The sequence below is a fragment of the Drosophila kikkawai genome, chromosome 3R, assembly GCF_030179895.1.
Source record: "Drosophila kikkawai strain 14028-0561.14 chromosome 3R, DkikHiC1v2, whole genome shotgun sequence".
Taxonomy (NCBI): Eukaryota; Metazoa; Arthropoda; class Insecta; order Diptera; family Drosophilidae; genus Drosophila; species Drosophila kikkawai.
Window position 1 is genome coordinate 12382059 of NC_091731.1, and position 14228 is coordinate 12396286.

General features: G+C 43.0%; 1 protein-coding gene and 1 long non-coding RNA gene across 7 annotated transcripts in view; both read right to left on the reverse strand.

Annotated features, from left to right (window-relative positions):
• Ace (Acetylcholine esterase) overlaps positions 1-14228 on the reverse strand; it is a 44416-nt gene that overhangs the window by 1708 nt on the left and 28480 nt on the right. For all 6 annotated transcript variants that reach the window (XM_070286657.1, XM_041774328.2, XM_041774327.2 and 3 more), the window contains 2 exons: positions 12647-12810; positions 12319-12482 (listed from right to left, as the gene is read on the reverse strand). In XM_070286657.1, the coding sequence (XP_070142758.1) occupies positions 12319-12482; positions 12647-12810 (328 nt within the window). The remainder of the gene's footprint in view (positions 1-12318; positions 12483-12646; positions 12811-14228) is intronic.
• Positions 1052-9856, reverse strand: LOC138928773 (uncharacterized). The gene is made up of 2 exons (XR_011445115.1): positions 9540-9856; positions 1052-9483 (listed from the first exon to the last, which is right to left on the reverse strand). It is a non-coding gene; the product is annotated as an uncharacterized lncRNA (long non-coding RNA).

The following is a 14228-nucleotide window of genomic DNA, read 5'->3' on the forward strand; positions in this document are numbered from 1 at the left end:
TAATAAGAGGTACATTTTGGGTAAGGAAAAGCAATAAAGCATTGGGTTTTTTCGTGCGAGTTTTGGTGCTTTGAAAACGGAAAGAAACTTAGGGAGAATTTCACGCGAACTTACCTTGGGCCGAAAAAAACTCCCACAGAACGACCTGCTTTGCATTGTCATAACATCATTTTTTACATTAATGCAAACAAAGGTTCAGTCAAAAATCGTGTGCTAATTCATTCGAAAGTTGTTTGGCCACAACAACCCAGACAAGATTCAAACTTCAAATGGTCCGGTCAGCTATCGGATTTCAACACACGCCGATCCAAGCCAGTCCAGGCCGGGCCCAAATCCCGGCCCAGAAAGAAGGCCGGCACAGGGATAACTTGCTCAACGACTAACTAAACGTTTTATAAGCCTCCCAAGAGAAGTGCAAGTGTGCAAAAATTACTTAAAATCATAATCAACCAAAGCGAAGCCATCGAAAGGCAATAAAACACAGCAAAGCAAATCAATTTCGAAATCAATCTTCGGCAAGCTGAGCAATAAATCGTGTTTATAATGCCGAATTGTTCATATTTCTTAAGACATTATAATGCACAGGAAGAAATTACAAGTTTTAAGATTTTTTACCCGTTTTTAACTTAAATGTGCTAATAATTAAATTCTTTTTGATTTGCTTTAATTTTTGTATTTAAGTTGCAGATTACATCTAGTCACAGGTTCAGTCAAGTAAGTTTACATTGTAACAAACACACTCACCGAGCGTTGTCCACCTCAACACGCTCTGTCTACTTTTTCTGCTCGGCAGGCTCAGGGAAAATGGGCGTGGGTTTTGTGTTGACATGAACAATGGTGCTACATAACTAATATTGTAGACAGAGATACTCTAGCTGGGGATATGGTAAATAATATGAATCAGACGAAGGAAGTGTACCTATTGAAGATGAGGCTCCGATGTTATTGGCCTCAATCTAAACCCTCCCAACCTGTGAAGTCCATTCAGGCTCCACCCTTATACAACCAATGCTCTACATCCCCTTAGGTGCCCAACAAGATATCAAATTAGTTCATTTTCAAAGTCATATAATTGCAGGCTGAGATAATATTGAAAGACATTTTCCTAAATCTAATCCTTAAGCCTAAGTTTACGTTATTTACGTTACGAGACCTCTTATTGAGTCAGTTTGTTTTAGATCCAATGAAAGGAAATAAAATTTAAGATAAGAAAGAACGCTTTTTCCTTTTTTACTTTACATTAAATAGATTAACTTATTAATATTCTTTTGAATCAATTAATTAATTAAGATGTGCAAACTATTTCAGAAGTCTTGGCGAAATTATAAGGATGGGTTCAGTTTTATTTTGTTGTTTTGCGGCTAGGCCGTACTCACGCTTTCTCCATCGACGTCAGCAGGCCTGATGACTGGTGATGTGTAGCTGTATGTGTTTTAAGTTATTTGAGGGACAAAACGATATTATAATTGCCAAATCTCCCAAAAAAAAATTGCTAAATTACGACCGAAAAGGTTTATAAGTACGAATTCTTAAATCAAAAGCTCCTATATGCAAAATTAATTATATTTTAGACACTATCATTCATGTTTATCCGCTCCTGGAGCAGAGTGTGGGCCGGATCAGCCACCAGCTCTCAATACGGATATGTAATGCTACTTCCGTCGTTCGCGCTGATGAAGATGACACGCACTATGTGCGACAGGGATGGCCGCAATCCCTTGCGTGAGGCGTGAGCGGAACGAGACCAGCCCGCCAAGGTGTGGATGCGGCAGAGCGCACGCGATGTGGCAAAGATGCACGGCGATGTGGCAAAGAACGATGTGGCCACGAAAAAGACACACGGCGATCCAATAGGTGCGCCGAAGAAAAGCACGGTGATCCAATATGTGCACCGTGTGAGGGAACGGCGATCCAATATGCGCGCCGTGTGAGGGAACGGTGACACGTTAGCGAGGCGGTAAAGAAAATCCAAATCGAGGATCACCGCAATCGGCACGTGTATGGCCGCCGAAATGGGAAGCGCAGCCCCACGCTGTGCGTGCGAATGCTCCGATGACACGTGGCGTTGATCCCGCTGAGAAGCCACAGACAATGCCAACGATGAATGCCACAAATGACTGCCACCTCACGTGGTGGACAATTGCTGGCAAAAACAATGCCGGTCGCTTGGACGACTCTGCCGATACGGCTGACGCTGTTTTGAAAAGGCAAAATTAGCACTCCGGCGATCGATTATTCACACAAGCTTACCAATATACGTTAGAGCACTAAATTTACTTAATATGGGTATGATTCGCTTTAACAAATACTGTCGGATCGACACGATGCTTGCGGATTTAGGATCGACAAAAATTAATCCGAACTCGGGGACGCCTTGTGAGAAAGAGAACGGAAGTGAGGGGATCCAATGTGACCGTGGCTTGCAAAAATCCTGTTCGCGAATTTTTGTGGTCTTTTTTAGGTCCTATCGCATATTAGCGATTTGGCAGGATCGTAACTTTAACAGCCCGGTTGTTTGAAAAATGTGGGCGATAAAACTTATCGAGTTGCCACACTGGCTCGATTCCCACAACCACAGCTTTGATTTTTAGTCCCTGTGATTAACAATAAAAGCTGAAAAAGGAATCAAGAGCAATCACCAGATATCCTTGGCATGAAATCTACCCAGTTCCTTTCCGTTCATGTCCTCTAAGAGGTAAATTGACTGTCCAATTCTTGCCTTCACTCGGGCCTTGATACCTACAGGAGCGAGTTTCGCATTAAAATCCTTTGCTGCGTTGCTAAGTACAAAATTCCTTTTGACTACTTCTTGGCCAACCTCAAAAGAACGGGGTCTTGTTCGAAGATTGTAAGACTTTTGGTTTGCCTCATAAGCCTTATTCAAATGTTTGCCGATGTTAGAACGAATCCTTTGGAATTCGTCAGTTTTTGTCAGGCTTACTTCGCCTTCTGCAAGAAGGTTTAGTTTACGCAGCAGTTTGTAGTCATGACCGTGGGATATCATGTGTTGACCAAAAACAACATGATAAGGCGATAAACCGATGGATTGGTGAATCGAGTTACGAAGAGAGCAGTTGATGCTACTGAGAAATGTGTCCCATTCGCGTTGGTCGGTGCGAATATATGCTCTTAAAGCAGCATTGATTGAACGGTTGACTCTCTCAGCACTGTTGGATTGTGGAGCATAGGCACCAGTAAACATATGACGAACGCCATATTTCGAAAGGAAGTCAGAGAAATCACGGCTTTTAAATTGAGTTCCGTTATCACTGACGACTGTTTCGGGTACACCAAAGCATGAAAATATTTCATCGCGCAATATATTGATGACCACTTTAGCCGTAAACTTTTTCACTGCTTTTAGAAAGGTGAATTTGGAAAAGTGATCAAGAATAATCAATATTCCAATATTGCCGGAATTGGAGCGCGGAAATGGCCCTATAAAATCGAGATAAAGTCTTTGGAATATCCTTTCACTTTGCACTTGTGCTCCCATTGGTGGTTTTAAAGAATGGGTAGGATATTTTGTGGTCTGGCATGTTTCGCAATTTCGAATGTAATCACGAACGTTGATAACCATGTTTGGCCAATAGAAACGTCGTCTGATACGCTCTAGGCATTTGGCCATTCCACAATGAGCAGATGTTGGTTGGTCGTGAGCCGAACTAATTACACTTTGACGCAACGACTCAGGAACGAAAAGTTTCCAGCAATCGTCTGGTGAAACGTCATAAGAATTGGGGAACGTTGCACGATGATAGATGAACTCATCTATGACTTTGAAATCCGGTGATTTCAGAGATTTGAATTTGTCTCTGAGAGCGGAGTACTCTTCCGATTGAAAAGCGCTTGATGATAGGTCAATTTCGGGATAAATTTCAAGGTCTATTGCAGAGATGTCAATCTCTTCGAACGATCGAGACAAAGCATCTGCCACCACATTTTCGGTTCCTTTGCGATGTTCGATTTGGAAAGAAAAACCCTGTAGCTTGATAGCCCATCTTGCCAATCTACCGCTTAGATCCGATTGGTTCATTAGCCATCGAAGACTTGAGTGATCGGTTACTACCTTAAAGCTATGACCGTCAATGTACATTCTGAACTTTTTAATTGCTAACACTACAGCCATGCATTCGAGTTCCGTAACTGTATAGTTACGCTGGGCTTTGTTTAGCTTTTTGGACATGAACGCTATGGGACGCTCACAACCGGAATCGTCGCATTGAGCTAGAACTGCACCCACTCCATGTAGTGAAGCATCACACTGCAAAATGAATGGTTTGTCGTAATTGGGATGAACAAGGCAAGGAGCAGAGCATAACTTGGCCTTGATGTTTTCGAAAGCTTCTTGGGCATTATCGTTCCAACTTAGTGTTTTGCCACGTAGTTGTTCCGTCAGATGGAAAATGACTGTGGAATAGTTGGATATGAACCGCTGGTACCAACCAGTCATACCAAGAAATCTTCGGAGCTGTTTTTGGGTCTTCGGAACCGGAAATTCGCTCACGGCTGCGATTTTGTTTGGATTTATTTGAAGAGTACCTTCACCCACCAGGTAACCAAGGTAGTCTACAGTTTTCAGGCAGAATTGACTTTTCTGAACGTTTATTGTTAATCCAGCCTTACGCAATTGGGTAGCTACTTCGGATAAATGCAGAAGATGTTCTTCGAAGTTGTTTGACAAAACAAGCAGGTCATCGAGGTAGACTAACACATGCGATTTTAATTGATAGGGAATAACCAAGTCCATTAATCGGCACATGGTTTGTGGAGCGTTTGACAATCCAAAAGGCATCCTCTTGAATTGATATAGCGGACGATTCGGAACGGTAAAAGCAGTTTTGGCACGAGATTCTTGATCTAAACAGATCTGCCAAAAGGCATCTTTGAGGTCAATTTTGGATATGCAGTGTACGGGTGGAAGTCGACTCAGCAATCCATCCATTATAGGGATGGGGTATGCGTCCTTCACCGTGACTGCATTCAATTTCCTTGCATCGAGACAAAATCGTACCTTGCCAGGCTTGATGTGCAAGATAACTGGAGAAGACCAAGGCGATGAAGGAGCCTCTTCGATGACATCCATTTTAATCATGCGGTCGATTTCTTCACATAAAAGTTTTTCTTTAGCTGGTGAAAGTGGATAGAATCGTTGCTTTATTGCCTTTGCATTGGATGTGTCGATATTGTGCTCTAACAACCTAGTTAATCCTAAGCCCTCGTTCTCGAATGATGGAAAAAAGTCTATTACTTTCTGCAATTTTGATTTTTGTAAATCGGACAATCTCACATTATTCGAGTGTTCTTCCGGTTCACAGTTAATTTCGTTGATCGCAACTGTTTGCTTGATCGAAATGCCAAAATTTTGCCAAAAATCCATTCCGCATATAACTTCATGCTTTATCGAAGGTACTATCAGGAATTCAAAGTTGTCACTAATTGAGTTATAAGTCAGGGGAATGTGTATCGTGCCTGCAACATATTGCGATTGCCCATCAGCGGTTCTCACTACCGATTTAAATTTATTAAACGGCTTAGCTGAAATTATTTGTTTTGCTAGCTCACCACCTATAACGCTTTTGTTGGCGCCACTGTCCAAGAGAGCTAAATACGGTTGACCAAATATTTCTATGTTTGTAAAAGGCCGAATATCGCTTTTGTTTTGTGCGATTGAGGAAATCATAAAACGATTTAATGATCGCTTACGAGTCCAAAATTTACGAATTCGCCGTGAAGATCGCTGTTTGCGACGATAAACAGGATTAGCTTGCAAAATTTGGGATCTACGCTTTGCGTACTCCTGTACCCGCAAATGGTATGGGTTAAAAGGTTTGGTTTCTGATATGTCTGGTTGAAAGGTAGGCAAAATGGAATGAACATCATTTGCCACAAAATCTGGTTCTGTTGGTATTTTCGAAGCTAGCGGCGGACATCCGTTTTCTTCGCGTAACGAATGTCCTTCTTGGGGTTTTCCGAAACCGAATTACATTTTGCACAGTTGGGCTTATACACCTCCGGTGTTCCACAACCATAACAAAAAATACGACGAGGTTTAAGGCAATTGTGGTAACTGTGGCCTGTTTCCTCACAGTTCCAGCACTTAATTTTCTCAGCCGTCTTAACTACACAAATTTCATCCTCGACCTCACGTTCTTCCTCCGACTGAGATTCTGAATCTTCTTCCTGCAGAATTGCGTTAACGAAACGCTTGCTTGGGTTCGAACGTTGAATGGGCTTCATTCGGGTGTTAAGAAAGAATTCTTCGTGCCTGTGACACTCCTTTCGCAATGTTGCTAAGTTTGGGGTGTCAATGTGCAATAATTCGTGCTTGATCTCCGGTCTGAGATTATGACGAACTTCTACCGCAATTTCACTGTCCTGCATTGGTTCACGAAGGGAATCTGCGATGGAAAGCATTGCATCCAAAAAGTCATCAAAATTTTCCGTGTTACCCTGTTTGCGTCTACGCATGGCACATTTAATCTCACGATCAGATCTCTGATCTTGATATCTTTCCTTTAAACGCCTGCAAAGCAAGTTCCAATTCATGTTATCTGCCGATCTATGAACGCGCCAGTAAAAGGCTAATGCAGGGCCTGCGAACAGTAAGTTAGCAAAATGGGAGAGAAGTTCAAAGTTGCCGTTCAGGCATTGTGAAGTGAGGCAATTGACACGGTAAATAAAATCTTCTATAGCAATGTCGTTAGCTGAACCACTAAATTTAATACGCCAATTGGATATAATATTCGAAATTCTGTCTGGTCGATCCAGAGAGAGATCACTTCGATCACTGCGAAAATCTGGTGAATTCCTAGCCTGTTGAATGTTGTTTCGATCTGAGTTGGCATCGGAACCGTCTCGACTGAAATCTCGCTGCGGCTCACCTTGTCCATTATTGGCAAATGTGGACCTATTCAATTGTGTGAACGCCAAAGTTATTTGTTCTGTAACTGACTGCAGCATGTTAGCTTGGAAGGTCTGCATTGACTTCTGAATCAATTTTTCCACGTGATCTTCCGTTACCACCCTCGAGTCTGAGTTACCCTCGCTACGAATTTCCTGCAGTGAATTTTGCTCAGAACCACCGTTTTGCTTTGCCGCATTTCGCGACGCTGAACGTGTCTGTACCTTGTGTCCCTGAGATCTACTAAGAGGAGCCGAATGAGGTCCTACCTCGGGTTGAGAGAAAGTTTGGCCACACCTGGGGCATTTGTCGTTGTTCTTGCTATAATTGTCAAGGCAAAGCTTGTGGAAAGAATGCTTGCAACGGGCTTCAAGTAAATCCCGATTACACACTGGTCCGTTGCAGATGATGCAATTTGCAGACTCATCAGTCTGAAGATCTACTAAATTTTCATTGCTGTGTGTCAACATTTTTGACGCTTTTCGAAATATAAAACAAAAAAAACGAAATGAGATACGGTAAGATAAGATAAGATACGATATAACGAAAACAAACTGGTCGTTCGAGATGAATACGATATACGATAAATGAGAAATGCAGTTTAGGTCTTACCCTGGGTAGTATAGCAATTGGTTGTGTCATTCAATAGGTACAAATGTTGTAAACGGAATGTAAATAAAGGGTAGTAAAATAAATATCAATTTATTTTGTCTTACCAATTAGAAGAGTAACTAGCCGAATCTATCCAGCCAGATAAAATCTCGATCCTAACTGATAAGAAGGTAGTGTTTGAATATTGAAATCCTGGTATAGAACCGACTTTGAATCAGAACTATAATTCCAAGGAATCAATTACTCAAATTGGAATGTTCTTTTAACTATAATGTTCGATTATTACCGAACTGATAGAAAAAAAACAGTTAAAAGTATTACGTTTCCTCCGGTATGGCTCCGAACCTATCCAGATGCCATCAATTCCAGGACAGAATTTGAAATACTAAACGGAAACTAGAAGTGGATGGTTTGAATATTAACGGGAAGCTCGGCTGTCAAACGACAGGTGCCTAATCAGGCATCGGGCTGGCCTTAACGTTTGGGCGCCAATTAATTATGTAACAAACACACTCACCGAGCGTTGTCCACCTCAACACGCTCTGTCTACTTTTTCTGCTCGGCAGGCTCAGGGAAAATGGGCGTGGGTTTTGTGTTGACATGAACAATGGTGCTACATAACTAATATTGTAGACAGAGATACTCTAGCTGGGGATATGGTAAATAATATGAATCAGACGAAGGAAGTGTACCTATTGAAGATGAGGCTCCGATGTTATTGGCCTCAATCTAAACCCTCCCAACCTGTGAAGTCCATTCAGGCTCCACCCTTATACAACCAATGCTCTACATCCCCTTAGGTGCCCAACAAGATATCAAATTAGTTCATTTTCAAAGTCATATAATTGCAGGCTGAGATAATATTGAAAGACATTTTCCTAAATCTAATCCTTAAGCCTAAGTTTACGTTATTTACGTTACGAGACCTCTTATTGAGTCAGTTTGTTTTAGATCCAATGAAAGGAAATAAAATTTAAGATAAGAAAGAACGCTTTTTCCTTTTTTACTTTACATTAAATAGATTAACTTATTAATATTCTTTTGAATCAATTAATTAATTAAGATGTGCAAACTATTTCAGAAGTCTTGGCGAAATTATAAGGATGGGTTCAGTTTTATTTTGTTGTTTTGCGGCTAGGCCGTACTCACGCTTTCTCCATCGACGTCAGCAGGCCTGATGACTGGTGATGTGTAGCTGTATGTGTTTTAAGTTATTTGAGGGACAAAACGATATTATAATTGCCAAATCTCCCAAAAAAAAATTGCTAAATTACGACCGAAAAGGTTTATAAGTACGAATTCTTAAATCAAAAGCTCCTATATGCAAAATTAATTATATTTTAGACACTATCATTCATGTTTATCCGCTCCTGGAGCAGAGTGTGGGCCGGATCAGCCACCAGCTCTCAATACGGATATGTAATGCTACTTCCGTCGTTCGCGCTGATGAAGATGACACGCACTATGTGCGACAGGGATGGCCGCAATCCCTTGCGTGAGGCGTGAGCGGAACGAGACCAGCCCGCCAAGGTGTGGATGCGGCAGAGCGCACGCGATGTGGCAAAGATGCACGGCGATGTGGCAAAGAACGATGTGGCCACGAAAAAGACACACGGCGATCCAATAGGTGCGCCGAAGAAAAGCACGGTGATCCAATATGTGCACCGTGTGAGGGAACGGCGATCCAATATGCGCGCCGTGTGAGGGAACGGTGACACGTTAGCGAGGCGGTAAAGAAAATCCAAATCGAGGATCACCGCAATCGGCACGTGTATGGCCGCCGAAATGGGAAGCGCAGCCCCACGCTGTGCGTGCGAATGCTCCGATGACACGTGGCGTTGATCCCGCTGAGAAGCCACAGACAATGCCAACGATGAATGCCACAAATGACTGCCACCTCACGTGGTGGACAATTGCTGGCAAAAACAATGCCGGTCGCTTGGACGACTCTGCCGATACGGCTGACGCTGTTTTGAAAAGGCAAAATTAGCACTCCGGCGATCGATTATTCACACAAGCTTACCAATATACGTTAGAGCACTAAATTTACTTAATATGGGTATGATTCGCTTTAACAAATACTGTCGGATCGACACGATGCTTGCGGATTTAGGATCGACAAAAATTAATCCGAACTCGGGGACGCCTTGTGAGAAAGAGAACGGAAGTGAGGGGATCCAATGTGACCGTGGCTTGCAAAAATCCTGTTCGCGAATTTTTGTGGTCTTTTTTAGGTCCTATCGCATATTAGCGATTTGGCAGGATCGTAACTTTAACAGCCCGGTTGTTTGAAAAATGTGGGCGATAAAACTTATCGAGTTGCCACACTGGCTCGATTCCCACAACATTTCCGTGCCAGAAAGTCTTCTAATAATATATGGTATGTCACCCTTTAGTATTCCCATCCATAAAATCAATATTTTTCCTCCGTGTGCCCCACTCTGTCGCGTGCATTTAATTTTTGCTAATTTGAATTTAAAAGGCTGACCAAACCATAGATTATACGCTCGGATAATAAAGAAATAAATTGGCACAGGCCGCAACAAAAACTACATACAAATTAAACACGGCGAACATTTGAAACACGTGTCGCTAAGAGCCAAGTTAACGAAACAAAATGAACCGCCGCTGAGAGGCAACAAAAACAAAAACAAACAAAAAAAAAAAGAGAAAAGGCCATACAAATGCAAACATACAGAGATACAGTATCTACGATCCGTTCGGTCCGTATCTCGGACCGTGCACGCGTGCGCCTGAGTTATGACACGGCAATCGCTTATTTATCGCGGCCGGTGACATTTCGCGGTGGCGATCCGAAGCCAGCGGTGCCAGCGTGTCTGGTGGAGCAGCAGGACAGGACGACTAGCTTACCACCAGCCGCGGTGGAGCGACCAGTTCCCCATTGTTTGGGATTAATACAAACTAGATCTCCGGTGAAATTTTAAATGGCCATTAAGCCAAATGGGAAGCTTTGTTGGCAAGCGCTGTTGGCCATAAAGAATGAACCGCTACATATACAAATGCAAATTAATTAATTTGCCGAAGCCAGAACCGGTTGAAGCCTTGGCTTTGGCTTAGTCTTTAAGCTTGGGCTTGGGATCGGACTCCGATTTTAGTGGTTTGGATATAACGCTGGGGTCTGGGGTGCTAAGTGGCAACTTTTACCGCAGCCAGATCAAAAGTAGAGCTTGTCATATCCAAAAGCCGAATGATCGATAGATATATCTGCAGTGAGAGGCTGCTTGCTCTCTGATTTGGCCCCCCAAAAAAAATATATATAAAACTCCCCAGTTCGTTCCCCCGCCTAATTTGCATACCTGTTCGCTGGATCAATCGCATTTATGTAAAACCAAAATTAGCTCCTACAACAGCAACAACTCCAACATGGCTAATTAGCATAAATTAGGTTTTTATTAATTTGCGAGACAGTAATTTTCTTTTGTGCCACTCATCGACCGACCAGACTTTGTGGCGCGGCCCCATCCCCGGCGATGCGATGGTGATCTTTCACCCAAAAGCCCATAAAGTTGTCCGCTGGCTATAATGGCCCCGCGACTTTTACAATTTTAAGTGCAAACATATAAAGCCGGGACGCCCACCAACTCGCAATTTAAGCCATATACCTAGAGCCATTCGGCTTTTATGGGGTTCGTCATTGATCATTGTCAGGGCCAGGCAGCAGGTATATCATATATAACATATACATATGTAAGTAGCATATGGCACATGCATATTTACATTTCTTTCTCGGTCAGTCGTCCGATCTGTCTCGCAACTCATTTCCCTGATTGATGCGCCCATTTTGAAAAGCTGACAGAGCCATAAATAAAGCCAGTGGTCGGCGGCGAATGATGCTACGCATAAATGAAATAAATTAAAAAGCATAACTATAAAATCTTTCACCGAAATAATCGCGTCAGCCGTTCTGACTCACGATTTTGCCACCGACTTTGAAAGGAATATAAAGCCAGTGAGTGTATGGCTTGCAGAGAAAGAAACTCTGAAGTTATTAGATTCATTCCTGTGTTTTTAAGGTTTTGAAACGAGTTTAAAAATAATAGTAATTTTTGAATATTTCTTTTTAAACAGAAGTTGTCTTATTTTTTATATCTAGAAAATATTTATAAATCAGACAAGATAAAATAAATTATAGTAAGCAATTAAAAGTGGCAATCCTCTTGAAATTAAAATTTTCGGAATGCTTTAATTGAAATATTTCTTTGGATATCATGAATCCCTCGTAAACACTTTAAAAAATTGTAAAACAAACAAAACGTATTGCTTTATTTCTTTCTGTGCAGCTTTAAGCCCTCATCAATCACTCGAGCCGTAAGTGTTGCATTCAGCTTATCGATCCAAGTGACACCTGTTCCCTGTTCAGAGTCTCTCTTCTTGGATGAAAGTCTTGGCATAGACAGTCACCTCGCTGGCTCTGCTTATCACCAGCCCCTTATCGGAGTGAATAATCCACTCGGACGCATATGTTTCGCTTGACCAGCATGAACCCGCAACCAAATCTCAGCTTGTTTCGTCTCAGCTCGAGGTGTGGTTCGTTCGGATGATGCCGACAGCCATTAGCGGGCTTAATGCCACTTTTACGATATATCGTAGCGAATACGAAATTTATGTTAATTGTATGCCAAACTTACTCACAAACGAAAACGACACAACGCAATACTTAGGTACAACAAGAACACAGAAAGAGCAAGACAATGGCGAGCGACACAGGCCCACGATGACTGTACTTTCATTCACGTCTGGATCGGAGTGTGTCAAGCGGTCTATATATAGTCGTCACTCACCTGCCCAACTCCTGACTTTCGGCAAATAGTCGTTCCAGAAGGAGCAGCGGGCCGCCAAAGGACCTCGAGCCAATTTCTCGATCTTGTCGTCCGTGCTGAAAATGTAGTAGACGGGATCCTCCTTGGAGAAGTTGGGCCACTCCTCGCCATCCTGGGCGGGGTTGCTGTAAATATATTTATTTAATTATTTGAAAAACTCTTAAGATTATATTTTATTAAAATTTTTAAATTTCAGTGACAGCTTTTTTATGGCAAAGTGGTGTAAAACTTGACTAGGTTTGCCATAAAAGCTAAGCCATCGGCGAGGTGAAAAGCTCGCCATACTCACCCCGTCTTGGCGAACTCGATGACCGCGCTGAGCATCCGCTTGCCCAGCTCCCGCTCCACAGGCCGATACTGCAGGGAGTTGTTCAGCGGCTGGCCAAAGAAGTACTCAATCTCGTCGCCGTGCAGCACGCCCATCCACTCGCCCCACAGCGATGTGCTCGTGCGCTGAAAGAGGCAACAAAAACAAAGTGGGATATGAAAACGAGTCAGGGCAGAGCAGAGCCGAGCAGTCGCTATCGTAAACCCGGCCAGAAATTATGCAGATAAACATCTACCCTTTTTATTTATTTATTTGATTTTGTTGCCTTGGCTGGCTGGCTGGCTCGCGCGCTCCCTGTAAATTGTAAATATTGTCGCAGCATGCCGCGCACTGGAGCGGCGAAGAAAAAACGAATGAATAAATAAGTAAATGCCTGGTCGGCAGTCAGTGCCTCTGTCGCCCTTGACAGGAGGCGGCGGCATTAAATGCTGCCATTTTCACGTATCTGCCATCCGTTTGGCACGGCAACTGCAGCTGCATTCGAGGGGCTGCGGAATTTCGAGTAGGTTTTCTTTTTTCTTTGCAGTAAGTGTACATACGTGCATTGCGTATATGGGTACATTGCGTATACGCCCAGAGGGACCACATAAAGAATATACTTTTGTATTTAAAGATATAATCCTTCAAACTGTACTATATCACCTTTAAGAAAGTTTAACTTGGACTTGTAATACCTTTATCCTTTATGAAAATCTTTTATATACATATATTCATGTCGTTACACCTATTATGTCGGTAATAGAACCAAATCCTATTTAAGCTTTCTTTTCGGCTCACTTAAGCGAAATGAAGCCGCACTCTCTTTTGCTATACTGCTTGATATATGTTTCCTTTTTGACACAGCGAGTATCTTCAATGAAAATGCTAATTAGGCAATCACCCTTGTAAAGTGCAATCTCAGGCAAGGCGAAAAGAAAACCCCACCAACTCAATCCTGCTGGCCGCTAGGCTGGCCCAAAAGCCTGGCTGAAAGTCTAGGCCCAAAAGCCAATGGCTGAGAGCTATGAGCTCTGAGCCGTGGCCCGTGGGCTGACCACTTAACCATTCAACTTGAGTTGGCCACAGTCGTGCCGGGCCAGCTCTGCTTGAGCTGCACCCTGACAGGCTGGCAGGCTGGCAGGCTGGCAGGCAAGTGCCAAGTCGCATAATGAATAGTGTCCGGGATATGCCAAGGGTAATACTGGTAATGCGGGGCTTCTGCTCCAGCTCCCGTTCTAGCTGCTCCTGCCACAAGCTGTTGGAAATTTATGCGACTTGGCCGCCGTTGGCTGTCAGGACACCCGGTCCCATGTATACGGACACACATACCATAAAGGTCCTGCAGTCTGAACGCCTTTTCGTGCAAATAATGAAAAATTGTACGCAGCCGTAGCGGGGAACTAAACTTTTTTGATTTAAGCGCAAAATTGCAAACGCTAGGAAAACTTGGACTCGGAGGTCATAATGAGAAACGCCATGGTCGAGTCAAGTCGAAAGGAGTGGAGTGAAGTGGAGTGGAGTGGAGTCTAGTGAACTACAGTGGAGTAAGGCCGAGACGAAGAGC